We start from the raw sequence: 26,275 nt of genomic DNA, 5'->3' as shown, positions 1-26,275 counted from the left end.
TTTCAATAAAAAGGTTGAAACAGGATTTTCTAACCTTCACTTAATCAGTTAAAATTTTAAAACCATATTTCATTGAGCATTCTGGTTTATTAAAGTTTTAGTTGTACAAGGGGGTAAAAGGGCTGATGCAGTGGTTTATAATAAACCCTTCATATATAACTTATAAAGTGTTCATCAGCTATTCATCTCCACAGAAGGCAGAACTAGAGGAAATGGGGTTTAGTTTTCAACAGGAAAGATTTAGGATAGACACAAAGGGAACTTCCTGATGGTAAGGGTTATTCAAGTTGGAATATGTCACTGTGGGAAATGATTGTGTTCCCATCCCTATCAACAGTCCGGTGCAGGAACCTTTGATGTTTTTAGGTCTAGGACCTACCTCCAGTCCTCATCTTCCCATTCCCTCCTACTCTTGTCCCTTCTTTTGGCAGCATTTTAAAGGCCTCAAGATAGATCTCTTTCTGACCCATGGGGAAGCCCTTGGCCTGTCTTTGGGGACACACTGTTGTGGATAGCTGGGGAGTGGAAAAGGGGGCAGTAAGAAGGAGGCATAAGGTAGCAAATAAGAAAACCACTCAGTAATTATTATCTTGGTTTTTTTTTTAATATAGAATTTTTGGAAATTCCTCCTTTCAACAAGCAGTATACAGAATCCCAGCTTCGAGCAGGAGCTGGCTATATCCTTGAAGATTTCAATGAAGCCCAGGTGAGGAGTTTCTTTGTGTAACCTAATATAGTGGCAATGATAAGAGCCAACTTGCTGTGTTGAGAAGAGGCCTGGGAGGGGTTGGGGAACCTGGATAAAGTAGCCAGAGATTTCAGGAACTGAGAAACTGCCAAAATGTTTTTGCATGAAATAGAATTTTTGTTGTGTATAGGGAAGAGAAGGTAGGACCTTGGGTTAGTTAATAGCTATGGTTCTGTTGCTGCGACAAAAGAAGATTGATGTTTATGTTTAGTAGTAGAAACCCCTATTAGGGTTGCTGATTTTTAGCCTGAAAGGCTGAGTTCATAGGTCTTGGTTGTCCGTTGAGGATTTAGGTCCTCAGTATGCTGCAGGTGAGGCAGAGAGAACATCTATGGAAATTACTTGGGCCTTCCAGTGAGAAGAGTGGCCTTGGGCAGGATAGACTAAATCACATTTTGGGTAGTAGTTGGGAGTCTTCAGATCTGCTCTTCATGGCTCATTATGGCTGCTGCTTAGGAGCTTTCCACAGAAGTCACCAAACCCATTGGCTCTGCTTCTTTTCTTCCAGTGTAACACAGCTTACCAGTGTCTTCTAATTGCGGATCAGCATTGTCGAACCCGGAAGTACTTCCTGTGCCTTGCCAGTGGGATTCCTTGTGTGTCTCATGTCTGGGTCCATGATAGTTGCCATGCCAACCAGCTCCAGAACTACCGTAATTATCTGTTGCCAGCTGGGTACAGCCTTGAGGAGCAAAGAATTCTGGACTGGTAAGTATTTGAAGCCCATCCAGAATTGTATAGGCAGGAAGACAGCAAGCTTTGGAGGGAAGAGAATCTAGGTGAGAGAGTAAAGCTTTCTAGAAATTGGTATGTCTGTGGGATAAATTTGAGTGGGTTTGAAATGACTTCAGGAGTTTATCTAGTTTATTTCCATAGGTTACATTGGCTAGGAACCTTTTGCAAATGTGTGAAGATTTGTATATAGGTTCAATATTCTCAACCTGTAAAGTCAGAGAACTAAGTTTTAAGCAAGCATTAAAAATATATAGGCTCAGGAGCATGATTTGGATTATTCTCAGCCCCAGAACAAACATGGAAATTAGAAAGCCAGGAATGCAAGGAATACAGATCATTCATAGAAAGAAGGAAGAGAAGGGGGACCCTAATATAGGGCTTAGTTTTTTGAGATGAAGTCTTGCTCTGTCACCTAGGCTGGAGTACAGTGGCACAGTGACGACTTACTGCAGCCTCAACCTCCCAGGCTGAAGTGATCCCCCTACCTCAGCCTCCCAAGCTGCTGGGACTACAGGCACTCGCCACCACACCCAGCTAATTTTTTTGTTGTCTTTCGTAGAGATGGGGTCTCACCATATTGCCCAGGCTGGTCTCGAACTCCCAGGCCCAAGAGATCCAACCACGACAGCCTCCCAAAGTGCTGGGATTATAGGCTTGAGACACTATGTCTGATGGGGCACTTATTTTTGAAAGCATTCAGATGTACATGAGTCCCTTTGCAGAAAGGCAGTTTGTTGGATATTACTTGTCATGCTAAGGTCCTTTCCTGTCTCCTTCATAGGCAACCCCGTGAAAATCCTTTCCAGAATCTGAAGGTACTCTTGGTATCAGACCAACAGCAGAACTTCCTGGAGCTCTGGTCTGAGATCCTCATGACTGGTGGTGCAGCCTCTGTGAAGCAGCACCATTCAAGTGCCCATAACAAAGGTACCTGAAAGTGTGTGTGTAGTGTCTTTGTTCCAGGGATCTTCTTAGACCTGTAGGTGTTAGGCCTTGTGGTCCAAGGCTCAGGCCTAATAGGTTGACCGTATCCATGTTTCTTAGAGAAGAAAAGTACCACCTTCAAGAGGTGAGTCAACATAAGTGAAGCACTGGACGTATATTTGTTAAATATTTCTACAAGGTCAGCACATAGTGATTATAACTAACTCTGCCTTTGGTCATGATCAGTAGCAGTGTGTTTGACATAATAGGGCTTTGGTTTGTGCAGAGTGGGATGTATTGGTTAGAATCAAATCTCTCTTTCTAATGGAGGGCTAAGTTGAGTGTCCTTTCCTTCTTCACTTTCCCTTGCTCCTTGCAGATATTGCTTTGGGGGTATTTGATGTGGTGGTGACGGACCCCTCATGCCCAGCCTCGGTGCTGAAGTGTGCTGAAGCATTGCAGCTGCCTGTGGTGTCACAAGAGTGGGTGATCCAGTGCCTCATTGTTGGGGAGAGAATTGGATTCAAGCAGCATCCAAAATATAAACACGATTATGTTTCTCACTAAAGATACTTGGTCTTACTGGTTTTATTCCCTGCTATCGTGGAGATTGTGTTTTAACCAGGTTTTAAATGTGTCTTGTGTGTAACTGGATTCCTTGCATGGATCTTGTATATAGTTTTATTTGCTGAACTTTTATGATAAAATAAATGTTGAATCTCTTTGGTTGTAGTAACTGGGATTTCTTCATCTGTTTTTTTGAGCTTAATCTCAGAACAAATGACAAGACATAGTACTTTCTCTGAGTCTTTCAACAGGCTTATTCACTTACGGAGGACAGCTGGCCAAGGAAATTGAAAAGTTAAGAGTGAACTTTATTCTGTGGCATCATTCCCAAAAGGTTATTCCAGGGTGTCTAAAATGCTATGCTTGCAGAAACTCAGTTTAAGGTAGGTGAAGGCCCAGATTAACAGTTGTGCCAAAAGTTGAGTGGAATTGGGCACAGCTCTGTTTCCTGACAGTTAAAAAAGACCTCATGCTCTCTCTCTGAGCTGAGATCACAGCTCACCTGTGGGTACTCCCCAACTCTTAGAGCTAAAGGGAGAACGAACGGACCAACTGCCATGAAGGGACAGTGACCATAAGCTTGATGGAATGACCTTCCTTAAGATAAACATGGGAAGCACAAGTGAGAACACCTGGAAATGTTACACGTTCTAGTCAAAGACCCAATATTATTATTATTATTGTCACAATGGCTGGAAGCAGTTCCTTCCCTTCCTCTGGCATCACTGATCCCTGCATGGCTTCTCAAAGCAGGGGTCAACAAGGTTTTTTTCTGTAAAGGGTCAAAGAGTAAATATTTCAGGCTTTGTGGGCCATTTGATCCATCACAACTACTCGCCTTTGCTGTGAGGGCATGAAAGCAACCATAGACAATGAGTAAACAAATGGGCATGGCTGTGTTTCAGTAAAACTGTACAAAAACAGACAGCAGGCCATAGTTTGCCAGCTCCTGCTCCAGAGACAGCAGTGGAAAGGGTGATCTTTAGTTGATAATAGCAGGGAATAAGGTTGTCAGAGCTTCCCAGTGTGTGTAGAAGATGTAGTGATGAAAACCAGATGCAGTGACTATAACCTGATGCCAGAACACTGCATTCTTTTTCAGTTTGGAGGGCGTTGTTCAGTGAATATTTCTTTTTACTTACACTGATATAAATATTGATTACCAGTGATGGCTGGGCCATATTAAGATAACTTCAACCCCTATGGTTTGTGTAAGATGGGTAATTGGGCCTGCAATCTTCAGTATTTAAAAATCTAACAACTTGATATCAATTTTTTCTTAAGGACCTTTTTCTTGGAGAATAATACTTTTTTTTTTTTTGAGACGGAATTTCGCTCTTGTTGCCCAGGCTGGAATGCAATGGCACAATCTCAGCTCACTGCAACGAGCAATTCTCCTGTCTCAGCCTCCTGAGTAGCTGGGATTACAGGCACATGCCACCACACCTGGCTAATTTTTGTATTTTTAGTAGAGTCGGGGTTTCATCATGTTGGTCAGGCTAGTCTCAAACTCCTGGCTTCAGGTGATCCGCCCGCCTCGGCCTCCCAAAGTGCTGGGATTACAGGTGTAAGCCACCATGCCCGGCCTAAGAAATACTTTTAAGTATATTTTCATTAGCTAGAATTGCCCAATCTGTGTAGGTATAAATTACTTGGTATAGGGAGAGAGAAAGCCTATCTTACCTGTTGCTTTCTTACTTGGTGGTAACGTCCAGCAGTTAGTCTATTTAATTACTTTTTCACATATGAACCATAAAATATTTAACTTTCTGCTCTATATTGTTTGTTTACCGCTGTATCTCCCACAGCTTGAACAGTACCAAGGTACGTAGTAGGTGCTCAATAAATGACTATTGAATAAATGAACATATCCAACAAATGTTCTCAATGTAAAGGATCAGAGATGCCACATGTTCTCCTTGATGGGACAGACCCTTCCACATGGGAACGATGGGAAGGAGCTGTACTCCTGGATGTTCAGTAACTGCTTCTAGGAGAAAAGGTAGAGTCCTATCACTAAGCCGCAGATATTTATTTGTGTGTGGCTAGAATGGGATGTTTTGAATCTTCTGTTACAACCTTGGGAACGTGGCTGTTATTTCAATTTATGAGCCAGAAATTTTCACATCCCGAAACTACAAAAGAGAAAAAGAGCCTTATTAAGTGTCATGCTTTCCCAAGACTACCTTCAAAGAAATATGAATCAGGACAACCTGTGATCTAAATAATGTCATCTTAAAACTGAAGAGTTTCTTTTGACTCTTCTGCTACAATAGCTTAGAAAAAAATCTGCTTGCAGACATTTTAGAGAGAAAGGACAATGAAGTGATTTTCTGAATGGGAATGACAGACCTCTGGGAAGCCAGCTACCACTGAATCTCGGTATCAGTTTTTTTAAAAGTTTAGAGTTAGAAGGGGTGGTCGCCTCCTTTCACAGATGCGGAAGCTAGGGACCAGCAAGGCGGGGTGCCCACGGCTGCACAGCTAGTTCATATCAGAATTGGGAGTGGAAGGCACACTGCCTCCCAGCATAGCAATACATAACCTAGCAAAGGACTTAACACCTATCTCACTGTCAGGTTTTTTAGTATTTTATGATGATGATGACTTCTACTGAAAATAACCTTCATTAAAATTATTAAAGATGGTCACACCTCTATCTCTAAGCCTTACTTATAAAATGAGGGTATTTGGACTAAAGTCTTCTTCCAGTTCTAGAATTCTACAACTCATTAAAAAGCCACCTTAAAAAGTCTACTGAGTTACCCAAGGGTTGCTCCTACCTGCCCAGAGTTCCACCAGCCTGGGTATAGTATTTGTTATAATCTAGTCGTAACAGTAGTTGAGCCAAATCTGAGTTGATCTGATGATTCCGAACACTGGAGAGAATCTTGAACAGGAGTGAAGACTGGCGGCTAAAGCCCTGCAGAGAGAAGGACTCAGCTGTCATTCCACTTCAGCTCACCAACTCTCCATATGGAGGATGGGGGCGGAGGGAGGAGTTTCTTGGAAAAGCCTTGTTCAAAATTCTACAGAACCACCTGGCCTTCCCACATTCCTATTTCTATTAGTTCCTAAAATGACTTGTACCAAATCCATACATGCATGACTTCCTATGAAAGTACTCTTTCATCAGTAGGAATTTAGTAGCTGGTTTCCAGTTAATGTATTTTGTCAAGTACTGGGGTTGGGGAGAACCCGTTTTGATTACAAGCAGATAATTATCTCAGTGAGATGGGGGTTAGTTCAAGGAAGTAAGGCGGGGGTAGGATGTGAGGAAGTTAGAACAACCCAATGCTTATTTGATGCGCTGAATAAACTATTCAGGACTGAAATATTTTTGAGCACTGTGAGGTGGCACAGTAATTACCTGCTTCAAAATCAACTGATACCAACATTTTTATCTTTGTGTCTTATCTCTGTACGTGTGTGTATTGAGGAAATGCTTTACTGACTCAGAGGAAAGATCATGAATTCTCCATTGGCAAAACCACCTCTGTCCTTTCGGCAAGGCTGCATACTTCCAGGCAGACGCACCTTCACGAGAATGCTCAGCTGGGCGGCTCCACGCTCATCCAGTGGGCCTAGGTTCTGACTGACCAGCGAACAAAAACTGTGACAGAGATCTAGGATTTCATTCAGGCAGTGAAACACCTACCCGGGAAACAGAGTTGGCATTAGGAAAGGAAGGAAGGTACATCCATGAAGTTAAAGTTTTAGGAGAACAGTCTAATTAATAGCTGATCTAATTAATAGCTGACCTCCCAAATCTGAGAGGATAGACACTGCCACTTGCAAGGCCTGCCAGCCCCTCAGACGTACAAAATGTGTAAAACAAATGCATCCTTTCCTGGCTAAGCGAGTATTACTCTCTTAGCCCTGCACCAAACCTCCAATCTAGCCACATTTAACTCTTCATTTCTTAGACCCGCAGAGTGTCTTCCTGCCTCTGAGCTGTGAGTGTTGTTCCCTTTGCCCGGGATGCTCTTGTTTTTAATACCAGTTCAAGTCCCACTCTCTCAGTGAAGCACTCCCTTCCCCACTATAGCCTTTAGTGAACCCTCGTTTCTTGCTTCTTTATTATCTGTACTGTTGTCCACTTGGCAATTGTTCAGGCCTCTGTGTTGTTACTGATTTTTGTATGTATATATATATATATGTCTTGTTTTTCCAACTAGATTGTGAGCTCCTTAAGGGCAGAGCCATGAATTATACCTCTTTGTATCCCCAGTGCCTTGCATACAGTAAGCACTCAATAAATATTTAATGATGATGACCTGCTCTGATATTCTGCTTTTTCCTATGGATACATCTATGCCACATAAGGACAGCATCTACCCATCACAGTAGTTCTTGGCTGTTTTCAACCAGCCCTCTGGAGTGGCATCTATTAATATATATCTTACTCTTCCTGGTACAGCAGAAATAGCCCTAAACACCAGAACATTTTTAAAAAGTCTGTAACAGCTGTGCTGTAGCACACTGAGGAATAACAACCAGCTCATGTCAGAGAGGAGGCATAACCGTTACATTAGAAACTACCAGAGATCATTTCAGTCTTCCTGTTCTTTATCCTGGAATTGGAACTAGCTTGTGAGCTTTAAAAAAAATTAGTACCTGGGTCCCACTATTACAGGGATTCTAATTTAAGTGCTCTGTCACCTAGATTTTTTTAAAGAGTCCCGATGATTCCAATGTGCAGCCAAAGTTGAAAATAACTGCCACGAAGGAGACATATATGTACTTACAGAAACACATACATAGATCGAGAGAGAAACACTACTCTAGTTGTCTATGAAAAGAACTTTCAAATGACTGATCCATCCTGGTCCAAAAGATTTCTAAGAACGTGAACTCTATATGCTTTTCATTGGTTTTTCTGTATTGTCAGCAAGAATTTTGAGTTTCTTTAACTCCTGAGGGTTTAAGCACATAATTCTTTCATCTGTAGCTGCTTACCACACCCTGTATTTCAGAAATTCAAAGACATCTTAGGTCCCGTTTAACATGCCTTTTTAGTTTTGCTTTACACATTCTTTTTTTTTTATCTGCTCCCCCAAGACAGAATCTTGCTCTGTTGCCCAGGCTGGAGTGCAGTGGAATGATCTTGGCTCACTGCAACCTCTGCCTCCTGGGTCCAAGCAATTCTCCTGCCTCAGGCCTCCCAAGTAGCTGGGATTACAGGCGCGAGCCACCACACCTATTATTTTTTTTTTCTTCTGTATTTTTAGTAGAGACAGGGTTTCACCATGTTGGCCAGGCTGGTCTTGAACTCCTGACCTTGTGATCCACCCACCTTGGCCTCCCAAAGTGCTGGGATTACAGGCATGAGCCACCATGCCCCGCCGCTTTACACATTCTTAAAAAATGTTTTAAAATGGACTTGAATAATTGCTTAATGATGGTTTCGTATCCTGTCAACTCAAAGTGCCTAAGGGAATGGTCAGTGGTAGAAGCAGTCTGAGGAAACCAATGAGCCTTACTTACAGGTTTCAATAGGATAAAGGATTGAGCCAGCAAATTGCTCAGGAAGTGGTCATGAGCCAATCGGATGCTTTCAAAGTCTCGGGTAGAATTGATCTGATGAAGCAGCTGGGAGAACTGAGACTCCAACACATCTACCTGATAGACATTACAAAAAATTTTAGCACTTTGCATATTCTAAGCATTTGAAGACATTAAGATGCCTGACAGATTGAAATGAAAATGCTTTGCCTCCACTCATCTTCCTTCTAACCAAGTCACATTAAGGCTGACCAAAGACACCCTTATATTGCCCAGCCTTGTAGGAAGTTATTTGCATAATTCTGAACCCCCTCCCTCCAACGTCCTGGCTGACCACTCTCCCCTGCCCCATCCTTTTCTCTTTTTCCTTTTTTTTTTTTTTTTTGAGATGGAGTCTTGCTCTGCCACCCAGGCTGGAGTGCAGTGGTGCAATCCTGGCTCACTGCAACTTCCACATACCAGGGTTCAAGCAATTCTCCTGCCTCAGCCTCCTGAGTAGCTAGGATTACAGGTGCCCGCTACCACGCGTGGCTAATTTTTGTATTTTTAGTAGAGAGGGGGTTTCACTATGTTGGCCAGGTTGGTCTCGAACTCCTGACCTCAGGTGATCTGTTTGGCTCAGCCTCCCAAAGTGCTGGGATTACAGGTGTGAGCCACTGCGCCCAGCCTCCCCTGCCCCATCCTAATCCACTCATGGCCACATTCCCTCTACTGACTGACTTGGTCACCTACAGGATTCCAGAAGTTATAGCAAACAATAAAAATAAGGGGCAAGTCAACAATAAATAATAGATTGTTGATGAGGATTCTTTAAAATGCCTTTAAGAGGCTGGTGTGGTGGTGGTTCATGCCTATAATCCCAGCACTTTGGGAGGCAAAGGCAGGAGGATCATTTGAAGCCTGGAGTGTTTTTTTTTTTTTTTTGGAGACGGAGTCTCACTCTGTTGCCCAGGCTGGAGTGCAATGGCATGATCTTGGCTCACTGCAACCTCCACCTCCCAGGTTCAAGCGATTCTCCTGCCTCAGCCTCCCAGGTAGCTGGGACTACAGGCAGGTGCCACCACGCTCGGCTAATTTTTTTGTATTTTTAGTAGAGATGGTGTTTCACCATGCTGGCCAGGCTGGTCTCAAACTCCTGACCTCAAGTGATCCGCCCATCTCAGCCTCCCAAAGTGCTGAGATTACAGACGTGACCCATGACACCTCGCTGAAGCCAGGAGTTTGAGACCAGCCTGGGCAACAAAGTGAGAATCCATCTCTACAAAAAATAAAAACAAACCAGCTGGGTGTGGTGGCATATATCTGTAGTCACAGCTACTTGAGAGGCTGAGGCAGGGGTATCACTTGAGTCCAGGAGCTTGAGGCTTCAGTGAGCTATGACTGTACCACTGCATTCCAGCCTGGGAAACAGAGAAAGACCCTGTCTCTAAAAAATAATAAAATAAAATAAAATGCTTTTTTTATTTTAAGAAACATGCTTGGTGATATAACTCCTGAATTTTCCCAAACCCCACCATTTTATCAAATACAAACTTGTAGTCCCTATTCAATACTCCCTGCCAACCTCCTAGACGTTTTTCCGTACCCCTTCCTTCTACTCATCTCTTAGCACAGACCTGGAGATAGTACTGAAGATTATCCACCAAAAATGCCATGTGATTTCTTAGGCGCCACTTGATTGCATCAGTCTGGTTCGACTTGAGGTGCTTGCGCTGCATTTGTAGGGCCCAGCAGTGCTGCAGCTCAGCTTGCACCCGGCGCACACTCAGTAAGTACTTAAAAACAACATTGTACCTAGGACAGAAATAACAGGATATTCAAGACAAAAATTTCATCCCCTGCACTTCCTCCACATGACAGACTCTAGGACTTTGTGCCACCCACTCCTCTCACAAACAGGCAGTAAGGAAAGAGTGACTAGAGATGTAGACAAATAAATTATAGTTTATTTATACAATGGAATATTATATAGCAGTCGAATGAACTCCAGCTATACAACAAGATGAGACCCCATCTCTGCATTTTTTAGATAACTTGGGAAATTTCAATGTGGACTGGATATTAGATTATAATAATCTTTTTGAATGGTTGACTCGTGTTGCTTCTCATATTCAAAAACATGATTTTTGAATGAAAAAGGTAAATCACAAAAGATTACATATAGCCTTTTCTATAATTCTTAAAGCAGGCCAGGTGTGTTGGCTCATGCCTATAATCCCGGCACTTTGGGAGGCCAAGGCAGGAGAATTACTTAAGCTCAGGGGTTCAAGACCAGCCTGAGCAACATAGTGAGATGCCATCTCTACTAAAAATTAAAAAAATTAGCCAGGTGTGGTGGTGCCCACCTATAGTCCCAGCTACTTGGGAGGTTGAGGCAGGAAGATTGCTTGAACCCAGGGTTCAAGGCTGCAGTGTGCTGCCTGGGCAAGAGAGCAAGACCCTGTCTCAAAAAAAATAGTGTGTTATGAATCAAGGATTATGATGAATCTGATTCTCTGTCGCTGAGAGCCGAAAGAAAGTAAAATAGCTTCCCTCTGAGACAGACTCCCGCTCCTGCCTCCCTGCAAGTTCAGGTGCTAACTGCTTAATGCTGAGACTCCATACTTAAAAGACACACGGGAAGAACAGCTGATTCCTGGTAGAATAGGATTTATTTACCTGTTTGTAGGCAGGCTTGCAGAAGACAGTCCCATTCTGTTTGGTTTTTAAAATTATCTATTTCTAAAGGCACAAACATAATGAAATGATAGACCTTGTTTGGAAACTGATTTGAACAAACCCAAACATAAAGATAATTTTTAGATAACTGGAGAAATTTCAATGTAGACTGGATATTATAAGGGATTATAAGGGACTACTGTTAATTTTACTGGATGTGATAATGGCATTGTAGTTCTGTTGAAATATGCCTTTTTCAATTGTTTATTGGCAGAATGAAATGACTGTGATTTGCTTTATACAGCTCTAGCAAAAAAGTGGGGGAGGGACAGATAAAAGTAGTATAATGTTGCTGGTTACTGAAGGTGAATAATGAGGACACAGGATTTTGTTATGGTCTATACTTTTGTTTATATTTAGAAATTTTTATAATGAAAATGAAAAAATACTTCTAAACTTGATTTCTTCAAGGGTGTTGAGAGCATATCAAGTTAGGAGGTAAGTGGACTGTGGGCCTATAGGATTCTGGGAGCTAAGGATCTTTGGACGCTCTTTGTACAGGGTCCATGCCACTTGCTTAGCTGGGCCGTGGGCTCTGAATTTGCCATAGAATCTTCTCCCTGAACCAGTCTCATCTTTTCTAGTTTATGCCCAGTCTATTCTACCCTAAGCTTCTCTACCTCAAAAAAGTAGAGAGGGCTAGGAAGAACAGGAAGGATTAAGAGTGGTGGCTGGAAGAAGAGATGGCCTTTTTGTTTCCCTTTTCTTCATTCCTCTGGCTTCACAGAGTATGACAGCTTCAATCCTCCATCCAGGCCAGGGGCCAGTTCTCTGACCAGTAATTGGGTTTGGGAAGTTCCTAGATATGGCGTGAGGATAGATTTCAAAAGCCACCACCAGCCACATTTGCTTCTCTTACCTCTTTTCTGTAGATCTCTGGTTTGGGGACATTAGGTCCTGACCAAGCCAAGCAACAGCACTTGGCAAGCTCTCATGATAAAGAACAAGGCTGACCTGACAGAAGGAGACTCCAGCTTGGTCAGCTCCTTTATTCCACCCCCAAGCTTGGCTGCCCCTGTTGTCTCTCCCTGGGGGTAAGGAGGCAGTCTTCTCCCCAGTGGCTAACATCCATAGCAGACATGTAGGCTGGAGGACTTTCCCAAGTAAATCAACAAAAAATATTACAAAAGTGAGGGAGAGACCTTGTCAGGTGTGATGGAATCATCAAGGGCCATTATCTCGACATGGTGCCTGAGACCTTATTTTCCAGAGCTCACAAACTGGCGGCCAACAAACTGCTTATTATTTGGCAATTTAAAAAAATGATGGTTTGAAGTAGATATGCCCTCCCACTGATTCCAACTCCGTGTCTCATATCTGTGGCTTCACTTATTAATGTGATCAGTCTAGCCCCTGAAGGCATAAGGGTTTACAACTTTTGATTTACAGATTGTTAAAAACTAGTTGGGTGGCTCTCTTGCTCCCATTAATTTTTTTTTTTTTTTTTTTTTTTTTTAATGAGATGGGGGTCTCGCTATGTTGCCCAGGATGGATTTGAAATCCTGGGCTTAAGGGATCCTCCTGCTCAGGCTCTGGACTAGCTGGGATTACAGTTGTGTGCCACCACACCTTGCTTTCCCACTAATTCTGTTCCTGCTAGTTTCTTCCCTTACAAGTAAGGTGGGTCATATTTACCTGTGAGAAACTCAGAAATACTCACTTTTCCAGGACAGCTGGGGTGAAGAGAATATGTAGTGGCCACTGTACTTTGTAGGAAAGACCTAGGGCTGCCCAGCCAGATGCAGGGGCTTCCCGGGGAGAAGTTTCCCGAGAAGGCCCTTCTCTTGCCTGAGTAGCATCTGCTGTGATAAAAGAAAAGAAAAAAAGAAAAGATAACAACTTGGTTAATCTAGAACCAGAGACTCAACAAGTGAATAACATTAATGAAACTAGAGCTCACAGGAGTTCAAGACCAGTCTGGGCAATACAGTGAAACCCCGTCTCTACTAAAAATACATAAATTAGCTGGGCGTGGTGGCACGCATTTGTAGTCCCAGCTACTCAGGGGGGCTGAGGCATGAGAATTGTTTGAACCTGGAAGGCGGAGGTTGTAGTGAGCCAAGATTGTGCCACTGCACTCCAGCCTGGTCAACAGAGTGAGACTCTGTCTCCAAAAGAAAAGCAACAGAGCTCAATGGAGTCTGCGATGTCAGAAGCTTACAGGGGACACAAAGAAGGGGGCAAGGAAACTTCTATGTGAGGTTCTCTTGGGAGGTCTTCTAGTGATTCTTTCCTCAGCCTTAAAATCTGGGGGCTGGAAATAAACAGGGACCATTCCAGCAGCATGACAAAAAAAAAAACCAAAAAACCCAACTCCCCCAAAACATGGCCTGGGCATCTCACTTAGCCTCTCTGGACTTCTGGACTTTCCTTTTCTTCTCTATAGAATTATAGTACTGTACTAGCTGATTTCTAAGATCCAAAATTATATGGTTTCTGTGGCGGGGGATGGAAGCAGAGACGGGAAAATGGATGATGACCAGCAGGAACTCTAAGGTGGCAGGGAAGAATGGCAAACCTTTGTGCTCCTTTCCGTGATACTCGATTGTCAAGTGCAACAGAGGGAGAAGGTTGTCATCATCTAGCAATACCTTGTGTGCTGACTGTTGAAAGGCCACATTCACATCTGCAAGAAAGAACACGCAGGCTGACAGGGACGCTTGGCTACATAACAAACCCAGACTCCTCCAGCTTTCCACTTCTCCCCCAACATGCTCAATGCTAACAGCAGGACACAGTGGACATCTGTTTCATTTGTTTAACATCCATCCATCCTTCTCTTCTTGCTGACAAACTGCCTCTTGATTTTCCTTGGAGAATTCATCCCTATTCAGTACAGTTCACATATTTCCAGTGGGTTAGTGCTAGACAACACCTGATTCTAGGGGTAGCTGGGTGATGTAGGCATGATCAAATGGAATGTAATACTCTACTTTGTTATGCTATATTGTTTAGGGATATTAACATGACCAAGCCAGGCCAATCCAGAGGCTCTATTCAGACTCTAAAAGAGTCCAGCTCTTTTTTCAAGATAAACAGGGGCTTAGTAGGATGTAAACTTGGCTAGAGACTATCTTGCTACCATACAGAGCAGGCCTGTCTGAGAAGAAAGAGGTAAAAGACGGAAAGAGACCAAGTCCTAAAGGTGCCACACCTGTCACTGGATCAAACTTAGCCGAAAACCATCATACGTCTGAGCTTTTCAGTTATGAGAATCAATACATTATTTCTTTCCTTTTGCTTTGCTTAAGTGAGTTTGAATTGGATTTTCTGATATTTGCAACCACAAGTACTTATATTTGTACTATATAAGTACAGTGGACATCTATGGTTTTACTGAGTTAGAAAAATGATCAGCCTGTGTGTATGTATTTTCTTTCTCACAGTTTCTTTTTTTGGATCCTTACCCAACTCTACTCATGCAGTATGAATGGGAATGGACATCAGTGGGTCAAGGGGTAGACTCTTCACTGAACTAGGCATAGCCTAGTGTCTGACCTCTTTGACTGATACAGGGATAGGGATGTGATGTGGGCTGGGCCAATCAAAACCTAGATAATTCCCTAGAATTCTCTAACTTGCAACAAGAGGGACTGGGTTCAGTTCCTTCCGTAGAGGACACTGTGAGGCATATTCCTGGGAGCTGCTGTGATCATGTTTCCAGAAGGTCATCAAAGTGTTCACAAGAGACACAGACAAGATATGGTGAATGAGTGAATGAGAGACAGAGAGAATGAATCGAAGTTTTCCCACTGGGGTTTTAGATACAATAGCAAATCCATTTCCCTTTCCTAACTAGGCTAGTTCGGGTGAGTTTCCATCATTCACACCTAAAGAATTCTACTGCAAAACTACAAGCAGCACTAAGTCCCAATATGGCCCATAAAGTATATATGGCTATAATCCAATGAGAAAAAATACCTGGTTTGAAGGCCTGAACCAACTCTTCCAGGAAGGGTCACAGGCCAAGACACTGTTCCCAATGACCCCAGCATGAAGCCTACCTGCAAGGGCCTTCCATCTCTGGAAGCCACTGCTCTGTAACTCATCAGGCTGCTCTTACATGGAGCAGGCCTTAAAAGGGTCAGCAGCAGCCAAGAAATACCCTACAATGTCAATCAGTTGATCATTGTCAGGGCCACTGACAATTACCATGCTCAGTTACTGCAGTGGGTGGTGTTTTCAACATGTGTTGAGCTGTGTCAATGAAGGCCTGAAACAGTTCTCCACGTCCCAGAAGGTAAAAGTCTTTAATGATCTGAGGAAAGAATTTCAATTTACAATTCAGTAAAGCAAGGCAGGAGCTCCTCACTGTCCTGAGGAATTACACGTATACAGTAATTTCTAATTTCATCAATTTGAGCCCAAGCTACAAAAGATATAGGCATTTGGCATTTCAAAGAGGCATACTTAGTTCCGCATAGCAGGATGACTGGTGTGTATTTGGCATTATTTATTCAATAGCAACATAATTATATATATATGCCAGAAAAAAGTACACTCCCAAACCTTTGTATTATAGTAGATTTGTGGCATTAGGTATAGTTTGCTCACTTGGATAAGAACAAATGAGTTGACTCTGGAAGTCTGGGTATAGGCAACCAGTGCTCTCAGGAAACGTCAGAGAATGCAAGTCACTGCCTACCAGCAACACCATAAGAATTACAACAGCTAAGCCATTACCTTCAGCTGACCCAGTAAATCGGATTCTTCTACCATCAACTTCCAGAGATGCTATGAAAACAACCAACAAAACAGGGACAAATTTCATTACAGTGAGAACTCCTGCAAAGAATGGTTCCATACAAATCCAGCAATGTATTAAAAGAAGACTATACCTTGCCCCACATAGAAAAATTTACTCAAAACAATCAATGTATTATTCCGTTCTCACACTGCTGTAAAGAATACCTTAGACTGGGTAATTAATGAAGAAAAGAGGTTGAGTTGCTCACAGTTCTGCAGGCTGCACAGGAAGCACGGTGGCTTCAGCTTGGCTTCTAGGGAGGCCTCAGGAAACTTACAATCATGGCAGAAGGCAAAGGCGTCTCACATGGCAGGAATAGGAGCAAGAGAGAGCAAGGGGGAGGTGCTGCACACATTTAAACAACCAGATCTCATGAGAACTTACTATCGTGAGGACAGTACCAAGGGGAATGGTGCTAAACCATTCATGAGAAACTGCCCCACGAACCAATCATCTCCCACCACGCCCCTACAACTCAAGAAATTTTGGCGGGGACACAGGTCCAAGCATATCAATCATAGACCTGGGTATAAAACTGAAAACTATAAAATTTCTGGAAGAAAAGAGAAGAGAAAATCTTAGTATCCTTGAGTTAGGCAGAGTTCTTAGACATAACACCAAAAACATGATCCATAAAAGAAAAACAAAAGGTAAACTGGATTTCATCAAAATTAACAACTTCTGGGACAAGTCATAAATTGTGAGAAAATAGCCCAGGCGTGGTGGCTCATGCCTGTAAATCCCAGCACTTAAGGAGGCTGAGGTGGGCGGATCACAAGGTTAGGAGTTCGAGACCATCCTGGCTAACACGGTGAAACCCCATTTCTACTAAAAGTACAAAAATTAGCCAGGCATGGTGGCAGGCGCCTGTAGTCCCAGCTACTTGGGAGGCAGATGCAGAAGAATCACTTGAACCCAGGAGGCAGAGCTTGCAGTGAGCCGAGATTGCACCACTGCACTCCAGCCTGGGCAACAGGGCAAGACTCTGTCTCAAAAAAAAAAAAAAAAAATTGTGAGAAAATATTTGTAAGTCACACATCTGTTAAAGAACTTAAATTCAGAATACATAAAGGACTCTCAAAATTCAACAACAAGAAAACAAAAACTCAGTATAAAATAGGCAAAGAGGCACATGAAAAAATGTTCAACCTCATTAGTCATTACAGGCATGCAAATGAAAAAGACAGTGGGGAATCCCAGCACTTTGGGAGGCCAAGGTGGGCGGAGCACAAGGTCAAGAGATCGAAACCACATTTTGTTAATCGTAAATGTGGCACATATACACCATGGAATACTATGCAGCCATAAAAAATGGTGAGTTCATGTCCTTTGTAGGGACATGGATGAAACTGGAAACCATCATTCTCAGCAAACTCTCACAAGGACAAAAAACCAAACACCGCATGTTCTCACTCATAGGTGGGAATTGAACAATGAGAACACATGGACACAGGAAGGGGAACATCACACACCGGGGACTGTTGTAGGGTGGGGGGACCGGGGAGGGATAGCATTAGGAGATATACCTAATGCTAAATAACGAGTTAATGGGTGCAGCACACCAACATGGCACATGTATACATATGTAACAAACCTGCACATTGTGCACATGTACCCTAAAACTTAAAGTATAATAATAATAAATTTTAAAAAAAAAGAGATCGAAACCATCCTGGCCAACATGGTGAAACCCCATCTCTACTAAAAATACAAAAAACTGGCTGGGCGTGGTGGCGGGTGCCTGTAATCCCAGCTGCTCGGGAGGCTGAGGCAGGGGAATCGCTTGAACCCGGGAGACGGAGGTTGCAGTAAGCAGAGATCGCGCCACTGCACTCCAACCTGGAGACAGAGCAAGACTCCGTCTTAAAAAAAAAAAAAAAGACATTGGGAAGCCACCCAAATATTTATCAAGGATGAATGGATAAACACACTGGTATAAACAATAGAATACTAGTAAGCAATATAAAGGAATAAACCATTGATAAATGCAACATGGGTTCATCTCAAAATAATTATGCTGAGTAAAAGAAGCCTGGTCTCCTCCTCCAAAAGAGTGCATACTGTATGATTTCATTTTTATCAACTCTAGAAAGTGCAAACTAACCTAGAGTGACAGGGAGTAGATCAGATCAGTGGCTGCTTGGGGACTGGCAGGGTAGGAAGAGTGGGATGAAAGCACACAGAAAGGTTGCAGATAAAGGATGGAAGAGTGTATCAGGTAAATATGATTTGAAAGGAAGCTGGATAGTGATCTTAGTAACTAACAAAATAGAATCTAAGTAAAGAATATATTAGGCCAGGTGTGGTGGCTCATGCCTGTAATCCCAGCACTTTGGAAGGCCGAAGCGGGCGGATCACTTGAGCTCAGGAGTTCAGGATCAGCCAGCACAACATGGCGAAACCCCATCTCAACTAAAAATACAAAAATTAGCCGGGCATAGTGGCACATGCCTGTAACCCCAGCTACTCAGGAGGCTGAGGCAGGAGAATCGCTTGAACCCGGGAGGCAGAGGTTGCAGTGAGCCGAGATCACGCCACTGCACTCCAGCCTGGGTGACAGAGCAAAACTCCATCTCAAAACAAAACAAAACAAAACAAACAAACAAACAAACAAAAACCAGACCCTGTATTAGTCCATAAAGAAACTTGCAATAGATTCCAAAGAAACAATATAATTCAGACTATGTTCTCCAACTATAATGCAATAAAATTAAAACAAATTCCTTGGTTAAAAAATCATAAACAAAATTAATTAGAATTATATAGAATATAATGAAAACACTACATGCCAAAAACTTGTGAGACACAGTCAAAACAATATGTAAAGTTTTATATATATTTCTCAGAAAACACAGGTTAAAAATAAAGGAGTCAAGCTTTCAACCTGGGAAAGAGTAAAAAAAAAAAACACGAAGGAAGAAACTAATAAAGAAAAAGGCAGATATCAATGAAACACAGAATTCAAACAAAAAACAAATATATGTGTGTGTGTGTGTGTGTGTGTGTGTGTATCTCTATTTTATTTTATTTTGAGACGGAGTCTTACTCTATTGCCCAGGCTGGAATGCAGTGGCGCCATCTCAGCTTGCTGCAACCTCTGCCTCCGAGGTTCAAGCAATTCTCCTGCTTCAGCCTCCCGAGTAGCTGGGACTATAGGCATGCACCACTGCACCTGGCTAATTTTTGTAGTTTATTTTAGTAGAGACAGGGTTTCACCATGTTGGCCAGGCTGGTCTCAAACTCCTGACATCAAGTGATCTGCCTGCCTTGGCCTCCCAAAGTGCTGGAATTACAGGCATTAGCCACTGCGCCTGACCCCAAAATATATATTTAAAAAATAAAATTAAAAAAAGAAAAAGCCTGGTGGGCGCAGTGGTGCATGCCTACAGGCCCAGTTACTTGGGAGGCTGGGGCAGAAGTTTCACTTGAGTCTAGGAATTCTGGGCTGTAGTGTGCTACACCAATCAGGTGTCCACAATAAATTCGGCATCAATACGGTGACCAACTGGGAGTGGGGGACCACCAGGTTGCCTAAGGATGGGTAAATTGGCCCAGGTCAGAAATGAAGCAGGTCAAAACTGCAGTGCTGAGGTGTTGTGGCTCACATCTGTAATCCCAGCACTTTGGGAGGCTGAAATGGGATGACTGCTTGAAGCCAAGAGTTCTAGACCAGCCTGGGCAACATACTGAGACTCCGTCTCTACAAAAGAGTTTAAAAATTAGCAGGGCATGGTGATTTGCACCTGTAATACTAGCTACTCAGGAGGCTGAGGCAGGAGGATTGCTTTACCCTAAGAGTTCAAGATTATGGTGAGCTATGATGACATCACTGCACTCCAGCCTGGGAGATAGAACAAGACCCTGTCTCTGGGGAAAAAAAAGAAAATGAAAGGCCAGGTGCTGAGGCTCATGCCTATAATCCCTGTACTTTGGAAGGCTGAGGCAGAAGGGAAGATTGCTTGAGCCCAGGAATTGGAGGCTGCAGTGAACTAGGATTACACCACTGCACTCTAGCCCGGGCGACACAGTAAGAAGAGTAAGACTGTGTCTCAAAAAAAAAAAAAAAAGAAAAGAAAAAAAAAAAGAAAAGAATTAGCTGGGCATGGTGGCATGCACCTCTAGTCCCAGCTACTTGGGAGGCTGAGATGGGAAAATTGATTGAGCCTGGAGATCGCGCTGCAGTGACTCATCATTGCACCACTGCTCTCCAGCTTGGGTGACAGAGCGAGAAGCTGTCTCTACAAATTTTTTTTAAATTAAAGAAAAAGCCAGGCCCAGTGGCTCATGCCTGTAATCCCAGCACTTTGAGAAGCCGAGGCAGGTGGATCACTTGAGGTCAGGAGTTCGAGACCAGCCTGGCCAACATGGTGAAACCCCATCTGTACTTAAAATACAAAAATTAGCTGGGCGTTGTGGTGCACGCCTGTAATCCCAGCTACTCAGGAGCTGAGGTGGGAGAATCCCTTGAAGCTGGGAGGTGGAGGCTGCAGTGAGCTACGATTGCATCAATACACTCCAGCCTGGGCCACAGTGAGACTCTGTCTCAAAAAAAAAAAAAAAGAAAAAAGAAAAAAGATTAAAAACAAAAGCTTGTTCTTTGAAAAGACTAATAAGACTAAACAATAAAAAGAAATTCTAAATAAATAAAACATAACTGACTACAGATTTTTTAAATTAAATCTAGATGAAATAGGTAAATTCCTAGAAAATACCAAAATTAATACAAGAAATACCTGTTTTATGTCAATAGGTTTTAAATACACTGAACTAGGTAAGTTTTCCCTCCTAAAAATATCTAGCTTAGATTATTTTTCAGGTAAATTCAAACTTTCAGTAAGAATTCCTGTCTTATATAAACTGTTCTAAAACATAGAAAAAGAACAAAACCTAACTAGCCCATTTTATGAGGACTGTAGAATCTTTATTCCAAAACCACATAAGCAAAATACAGGAAAAGAAGGGTACAGTCTTATTTCATAGTGACATGATTTGGCTGTGTCCCCACCCAAACCTCATCTTGAATTGTAGCTTCCATAACTCCCACGTGTTGTGGGAGGAACCCGGTGGGAGGTGATTGAATCATGGGGGTGGTCTTTCTCATGCTGTTCTTCTGAGAGGCAATAAATCACTCTTATAAAGGGGTGATTTACTTTATAATAAATTATATATTTTATATATTTTTATAGTATTTTATAAAGGGGAGTGCCCCTACAGAAGCTCTCTTGCCTGCTGCCACGTAAAACCTGACTATGCTCCTCATTTGCCTTCAGCCATGACTGTGAGGCCTCCCCAGCCATGTGGAACTGTGAGTTCATTAAACCACTTTCCTTTATAAATTACCCAGTCTTGGGTATGTCTTTATTAGCAGCATGAGAACAGACTAATACAACTAGTGAATACAGATGTAAAACATCCAATCAAGTAGTGTTTATCTCAGGAAGAATCAGTATCTCAAAATCTAACCAGAAATTTATCATATAAATAGACTAAAGGAGAAAAATAACCCAGAGCAAGAAACTGAACCTTAATTGACACAGAAAGAGCAGTTGATAAAATTCAACATCTACTTATGATAAAAAGCTCTGGACTGGGTATGGTGGCTCACAGAAGGACCACCTGAGCCGAGGAGTTCAAGACCAGCCTGGGCAACACAGCAAGACTCCATCTCAAAAAATAAAAATAAAAATAGAAGGAAAGTTCACTCATTTGCAGATGGTATGATCATCTACTTAGAACAACTGATAGAATCAGACTATTACAACTAAAAAGAGTTCAACACGTTGCAAGTTATAAGATTAACCACAAAAAGTAATACCACCATTTCTCTATGTAAGCAGTAAAAACTAAAGACATAATTAAAATGAAAACTATTAAGTACCTCAGAATTTTTAAAACCTTTTGTTGAAGTACCAAAATACGTACAGAAAAGTACAAGTCGTAAGTTCACAGCTTGAAGATTTTTACAAATTGAACACCTGTATTACCAGCACCCAGATCAAGAAATGGAACGAACTGAGTGTTGCCAGCACCCTAGAAGCCCCACTCATGCCCCTCCCATTGACTCAAAGGCAAATATAGTCCTGACCTCTAGCGCCAGATTCACTTTGCCTGTTTTTGAACTTTACAGAAATAGATTCACATAGTATACACACTTTAAAGAAAAAAATTTTTAAAGGAGAGAAAGAATCCCAAAAGGGATAAATATAACACATATTTACAAAACACTCCCCCCTTTTCCTTCAGGGCACAGCTTTTCATTGCTGTAGGCTGTTATTGTTGCAATAATGCTTTCAAAGTCTATTAACTACAATTCTAAGAAACTTGAAAGAGTCTGTGCTTCAGTTTGCTTATCATTTTTACAAATTGGAAATATAATTTCTAGCAAACTTTCACAAGAAAAAACAATTTTTCTATTGTTTATAATTCAGTCAGTACAATTTTACTTTCTTCCATTAATTATACTTTCCAAAGATTTATAATAAAAATGATAAAGTAACAGAAATAGATTCAATTTTCAAAAATGAAAGGAACTGATACCAACCCCTCTAGACTAGAAACTGCCTTGGCCTATAGACGGGGTTGAGGCAATGTCTTAAAATTTTGAAAGGACAGGAACATGGGTCATTTAGATATTTACTTGCCCAGAAAGATTCAAATCAAATGATACTTCACAGCCATTTTAAGATCGAACATTCTGTGTCTATATCACAGCTCTACCTCTGATGACCAGGAGTTTTTGAGACAGTGACTAGAAAGGGAAACCATATTTATAATAGATTACTGTGCTTCTAACCCATGGAGATTTGATGCTCTTAGCAGTTCCAGACACTGAACAAAGTGCACTGCTTTTTAGTCCTGTCTGTTTCAGAAACCCCTGTAGAGGTTTGTCTTTGGTGGGTGGACTGGCTTGCTTAAATAAAAGTACCTGCCGGGCGTGGTGGCTCACACCTGTAATCTTAGCACTTTGGGAGGCCAAGGCAGGAGGATCACTTGAGCCCAAACGTTCAAGACCAGCCTGGCCAACATGGTGAAACCCCCATCTCTATTAAAATACAAAAAAGTTTGCCAGGCATGCTGGTGCAGGCCTGCAGTCCCAGCTACTCAGGAGGCTGAGGCACGTGAATTGCTTCCACCCGGGAGGCGGAGTTTGTAGTGAGCCGCGACTGCTCCACTGCACTTCAGCCTGGGTGACAAAGCAAGACCCTGTCTCAAAAATAAAATAAAATAAAGGTACCTACCCTCTCCTGACCTATGAATCAGAAGCTCTGGAAGTAAGGACTTGGTGCAAGTGCAGGTTTTAAAATTTCCTCATGCGGGCCAGGCGCGGCGGCTCACATCTATAATCCCAGGACTTTGGGAGGCTGAGGTGGGAGGATCACTTGAGCTCACGAGTTTGAGACCAGCCTGGCCAACATGGTGAAACCCCATCTCTACTAAAAATACAAAAATTAGCTGGGCATGGTGATGTGTGCCTGTAATCCCAGCTACTTGGGAGGCTGAGGCGGGAGAATCGCTTGAACCCAGGAGGCAGAGGTTGCAGTGAGCCGAGATCACGCCATTGCACTCCAACCTGGGTGACACAGCAAGACTCCATAAAAAGATAAAAAATAAAAAATAAAATTTTCTCATGCGATTCTATGCTTAGCCAATGTTGAAAGCCATGAATATAGTTAACAACACAGCTGACTAAATGTCTCATTTCGTGTTATCACATATCCATGAGACAAATGTTAATATAAGCCACAGAACATATATGCTCCTTTGAAAAATTACTGGTCACAATTTAAGTCGGTGGCACCAGCACAATTCAAAATGAAGAAGACTGTGCACCAGGAGTCGGAGGCCTGGCACTGACCTCACTATGGCTACTCACTGTGCCACACCAGGCAAGGCAGACAAGTCAGCTTGCTGAGTGTTTGCTTCATTTATAAGAATGAGAAAATAATATTTGTTCTGCTTTCCTCATAAGATGATTGTGTATAGAAATGAAAGTATAAGTTATGAGCCATACTAAACTACAAGACACAAAATTTAGTCAGAATTAGTTGATTCCTAGGAGTTATTGCAAACGATAGAGACAGATCCAAAATGCTGATTTTCAGAATTTAAACCAAGATCCCCCCTTTATTCAACTAACTAACCAACTAAAAACCACCTGTCTTTTAGTTAGATAGGAAAATGGGAAGGCAGTTCTGCCTCTGTTAATGAAAACAGAGGCTTTTCTTTTCTACTTTCTGCCTTCAACTCTCTGCAACAGCTCTTTCCAAGCTCAGTTCTTAACTCATCAAGATAAAAACAAAAGTCAAGTAACTCAATGTCTTTTTTTTTTTTTTTTTTTTTTGAGACAGAGTCGTGCTCTGTTGCCCAGGCTGGAGTGCAATGGTGTGATCTCGGCTGACTGCAACCTTCGCCTCCCGGGTTCAAGCGATTCTCCTGCCTCAGCCTCGTAAGTAGCTGGGACTACAGATGCCCGTCATCACACCCAGCTAATTTTTTTGTATTTTCAGTAGAGACGGGGTTTCACCATGTTGGCCGGGCTGGTCTTGAACTCCTGACCTCAGGTGATCCACTTGCCTTGGCCTCCCAAAGTGTTGAGACTGCAGGCGTGAGCCACTGCGCCCGACCAAGTAACTCAATTTCTAGGAAACTAGTCCAATTTTTCCTAAGGAAAAAAAAAAAAAAAAATATATATATATATATATATATATATGATGAAACACAAACCTCAGCCACAGTGCTGCGAATGCGATCCACCACCTGTTCAAAGTCCACCAAGCTGAAGAGTGGCTGCTGCTTGAGACGGTGCAGCTCTGCAGCAAAAGTGTCTTCCTGGTTTTTCAAAATGGATCCTGCAAAATAGGAAGACACCGTCAAAGGAGGACGGAGAATACCCAGGACAGTTAGGGTTTTCTGGGGAGGGCTAATCTCAGTGGGGCAGCAACTTCACCTGCTTCTCAGACAAACGTCATGATTCTGCTACAATCTCAGGATAGGAATATTATCGACCACTCACTCTGACCAGGCATGCTGTGGGGCCACATAGTATTAAGGAAGAAGAGCTTTTGAGGGTGTGGTACATTGGACAAGGAGATTTCTACCTTTTCTAGTCAGGTTCACATTTTGATTCTCAAACATCTGGACAGATTCTCCAACAAATAGGATTTTTTCAGCAACCCTCACTGGAATGTAGGATGGCAAAATCTCCACTCGTAGGGAAAACTGCTTCAGAGATGGTGCCAGCATGTTCTCTTCCTCAATCAGGCGCTAGTCAAGGAAAGAGTACACATCGAGATGCAGTGTGAAGCAAGAAAAGGAAAACAAGAAAATACCTAGTAACTCTCCCAACCCATGATTTAAAGTAAAGACGCAGGGACTTCAAATCTGGTGTTGCACAGTTCTCAAACCACCCATTTTGGAGAGATGTATTTCATCTTCAGGCAGCAGAGTGGCATGGTGGAAATGAGTGGCTTAAATACTGGGATTTGGGCCCTCACTCTGCCTTTACTACTGAGTAAAAACTTGCACAGTCGACCAGCTTCCTTACTTGTACGATGAAAGAGGTGGTCTTTTTTGTTTTCCAGGTCTTCTCTCTATGTCTTCTCTGCTGGTGCTCCTCAGGGCACTGTCCCAGACTGTCTTTTCCTCTCAGCCTACACTTCCTATACAATCACATCGTCTTCTGTGACTGATCAGTGTAACAGATAGTTTTAATTTTTAGGTCACAGACCTCTCTGCAATCATAAAAGCTATGGATCTTCCAGACAAATGTACAGACATATAACATTTCATGAACATCCTGAAGCCACCCAAGGGCCCCAGATTAAAAACCTCCAAGCCCCATGCTGATGATTCCATATGTAGATTTAAAGTAAGCTGGAGTGCTCTCATGAGGCCCAGGCTCAGCCCACTGAACATTTCCCACAAGTTCCTCAAACTCAACATGCCCCCCATTAGACCCATCTTCTTCCCCGCATACCAGCAGTATACACCCCTATCGTCACTACTTGCCCAGCTGCTGAAGGCAGAAACCTGGGTATCATCAATGATTCTTCCCTCTTGACTCATTTCCAAGCACTCACTAAGCCTACTGATTCCACCCTCTAAACATCTCTCACACCTCTTTGCTCTTTTTTCATATTCAATGTTAGTATCTTTGGTTTAGGGGACTATTATTTTCACCTAAGTCTCCCCATCACTCTCTTAACTGATCGACCTGCCTCTAATCTTGATTTTTAAAAAATGATTCCCCACACAGCATCCAGGGTGATTTATCATGAAGTCTGACTGTGGTACCCACTTGCTTAAAATTCAATAGCCCCCAACTCTTTTCA

At 42.5% G+C, this 26,275-nt stretch overlaps 2 protein-coding genes across 9 annotated transcripts in view; one reads left to right on the top strand and one right to left on the bottom strand.

Annotated features, from left to right (window-relative positions):
- TP53BP1 (tumor protein p53 binding protein 1) overlaps positions 1-7,250 on the top strand; it is a 108,029-nt gene extending 100,779 nt beyond the window's left edge. For 3 of the 4 annotated variants that reach the window (XM_003805577.7, XM_034938626.3, XM_003805576.6), the window contains 4 exons: positions 612-706; positions 1,257-1,456; positions 2,265-2,410; positions 2,787-7,250. In XM_003805577.7, coding sequence (XP_003805625.1) covers positions 612-706; positions 1,257-1,456; positions 2,265-2,410; positions 2,787-2,974 — 629 coding nt within the window. In that variant the 3' untranslated portion in view covers positions 2,975-7,250. The remainder of the gene's footprint in view (positions 1-611; positions 707-1,256; positions 1,457-2,264; positions 2,411-2,786) is intronic. The other variant, XR_004666492.3, reaches the window with a different exon arrangement.
- Positions 582-26,275, bottom strand: part of TUBGCP4 (tubulin gamma complex component 4) — a 39,579-nt gene continuing 13,885 nt past the window's right edge. Inside the window, exons 8-19 of one of the 5 annotated variants that reach the window (XR_010109907.1) lie at positions 25,043-25,208; positions 24,669-24,793; positions 15,881-15,931; positions 15,350-15,455; positions 13,716-13,823; positions 12,858-12,999; positions 10,096-10,273; positions 8,462-8,596; positions 6,512-6,628; positions 5,758-5,897; positions 4,658-5,109; positions 582-1,505 (exon numbers count right to left, since the gene is read on the bottom strand). Coding sequence is in view for 4 of the 5 variants with exons in the window: in XM_003805580.5 (XP_003805628.1) it covers positions 5,097-5,109; positions 5,758-5,897; positions 6,512-6,628; positions 8,462-8,596; positions 10,096-10,273; positions 12,858-12,999; positions 13,716-13,823; positions 15,350-15,455; positions 15,881-15,931; positions 24,669-24,793; positions 25,043-25,208 (1,281 nt within the window). In the remaining variant the exon portion in view is untranslated. Of the gene's footprint in view, positions 5,110-5,757; positions 5,898-6,511; positions 6,629-8,461; positions 8,597-10,095; positions 10,274-12,857; positions 13,000-13,715; positions 13,824-15,349; positions 15,456-15,880; positions 15,932-24,668; positions 24,794-25,042; positions 25,209-26,275 lie in introns of all 5 variants that reach the window. The other 4 variants (XM_008973013.4, XM_003805580.5, XM_055098352.2 and 1 more) reach the window with 4 other exon arrangements.

The sequence above is a fragment of the Pan paniscus genome, chromosome 16 (genome assembly GCF_029289425.2).
Source record: "Pan paniscus chromosome 16, NHGRI_mPanPan1-v2.0_pri, whole genome shotgun sequence".
Classification (NCBI taxonomy): Eukaryota; Metazoa; Chordata; class Mammalia; order Primates; family Hominidae; genus Pan; species Pan paniscus.
Note: the sequence above shows the minus strand (reverse complement) of the source record. Positions and strands in the feature narration are given on the sequence as shown.